We start from the raw sequence: 991 nt of genomic DNA, 5'->3' as shown, positions 1-991 counted from the left end.
AAACTTATATATAAGTTTTTCTTCATTACCCATTCAAGCCGTCTCCAACCATTATTACAATCAGTGTGTATTTTACTGAGAATGATAATTTTGCCTGTAATTTCTTCTGCATTGTTATTGTTATAACTTTAGACAGATTATAAGTGCATACTCTGTACATAAAAATCGACACCTAGTGAAGGAAAAAATAATTATTTTAGTAGGATCACAAAAGTCAAGGTCCACAGTGACGTCAGCAGTGGCACTTGGGTCATTTCATAGAAGGAGATTTGCTGGCACGTCCAGACGAGGCCAAATGAAGTTCTGTACCTCTACAGACATGAAACTTCAAAACCTGACTAATAAGGGAAACCCAGTACCCAGACACTCCATTCGAAAGAATATAGAGGGTCAGGAAACAACAGTCGAAATTTTACCAAAAAATGCGATAACTAGTAAAATCGATATGTTATAAGTACAGAGCACTAAACGGTATAATAAAAATAAGAAGGAAATAAAATAGAGCAATGCCTACAATTGATTTCTAACCCTGATATATGTAGTACCTCTTACGAGTAGGACAATATTAAACTTGAAATGAAACAAAATGGTGCGATCTAATTATAGATTTTTAATTTTGTTTGGGTCACGGAAATTGAAAAAGTTTTTCTTTCGTATTTTTTCAAAGTTTGAGTACACCATGTAAACGTGATTAACTTTTTTGTTACTGTTGCCATGGTAGCCACAAAATATTTCTATTCAAACTATATTCTTTTTCTAAAATTTCATATAGTACACAAAACACAGAAACACAATTTCACTGAGAAATGGTACTTAACCTTACAGCAAGTCAGTACAGAGTATTTCACTAACACAATACAACCATTTCACTAACAAATTCTACTGTAAACCTTAAAGCAACATACGTGCACTGACATATCACTAAGGGGTATGGCCCGGCATGGCCAGGTGGTTAGGGCGTTTGACTCACAATCAGAGGGTCGCGGGTTCG

At 35.0% G+C, this 991-nt stretch overlaps 1 protein-coding gene across 1 annotated transcript in view; it reads left to right on the top strand.

Annotated features, from left to right (window-relative positions):
• Positions 1–464, top strand: part of LOC111085231 — an 8759-nt gene extending 8295 nt beyond the window's left edge. Inside the window, exon 3 of the mRNA XM_022382841.1 lies at positions 201–464. Coding sequence (XP_022238549.1) covers positions 201–454 — 254 coding nt within the window. The 3' untranslated portion in view covers positions 455–464. The remainder of the gene's footprint in view (positions 1–200) is intronic.
• The last annotated feature ends 527 nt before the right edge of the window (positions 465–991 follow it).

This window comes from Limulus polyphemus, unplaced genomic scaffold (assembly GCF_000517525.1).
Source record: "Limulus polyphemus unplaced genomic scaffold, Limulus_polyphemus-2.1.2 Scaffold283, whole genome shotgun sequence".
NCBI lineage: Eukaryota > Metazoa > Arthropoda > Merostomata > Xiphosura > Limulidae > Limulus > Limulus polyphemus.
This window is presented reverse-complemented; position numbering and strand designations above follow the sequence as displayed.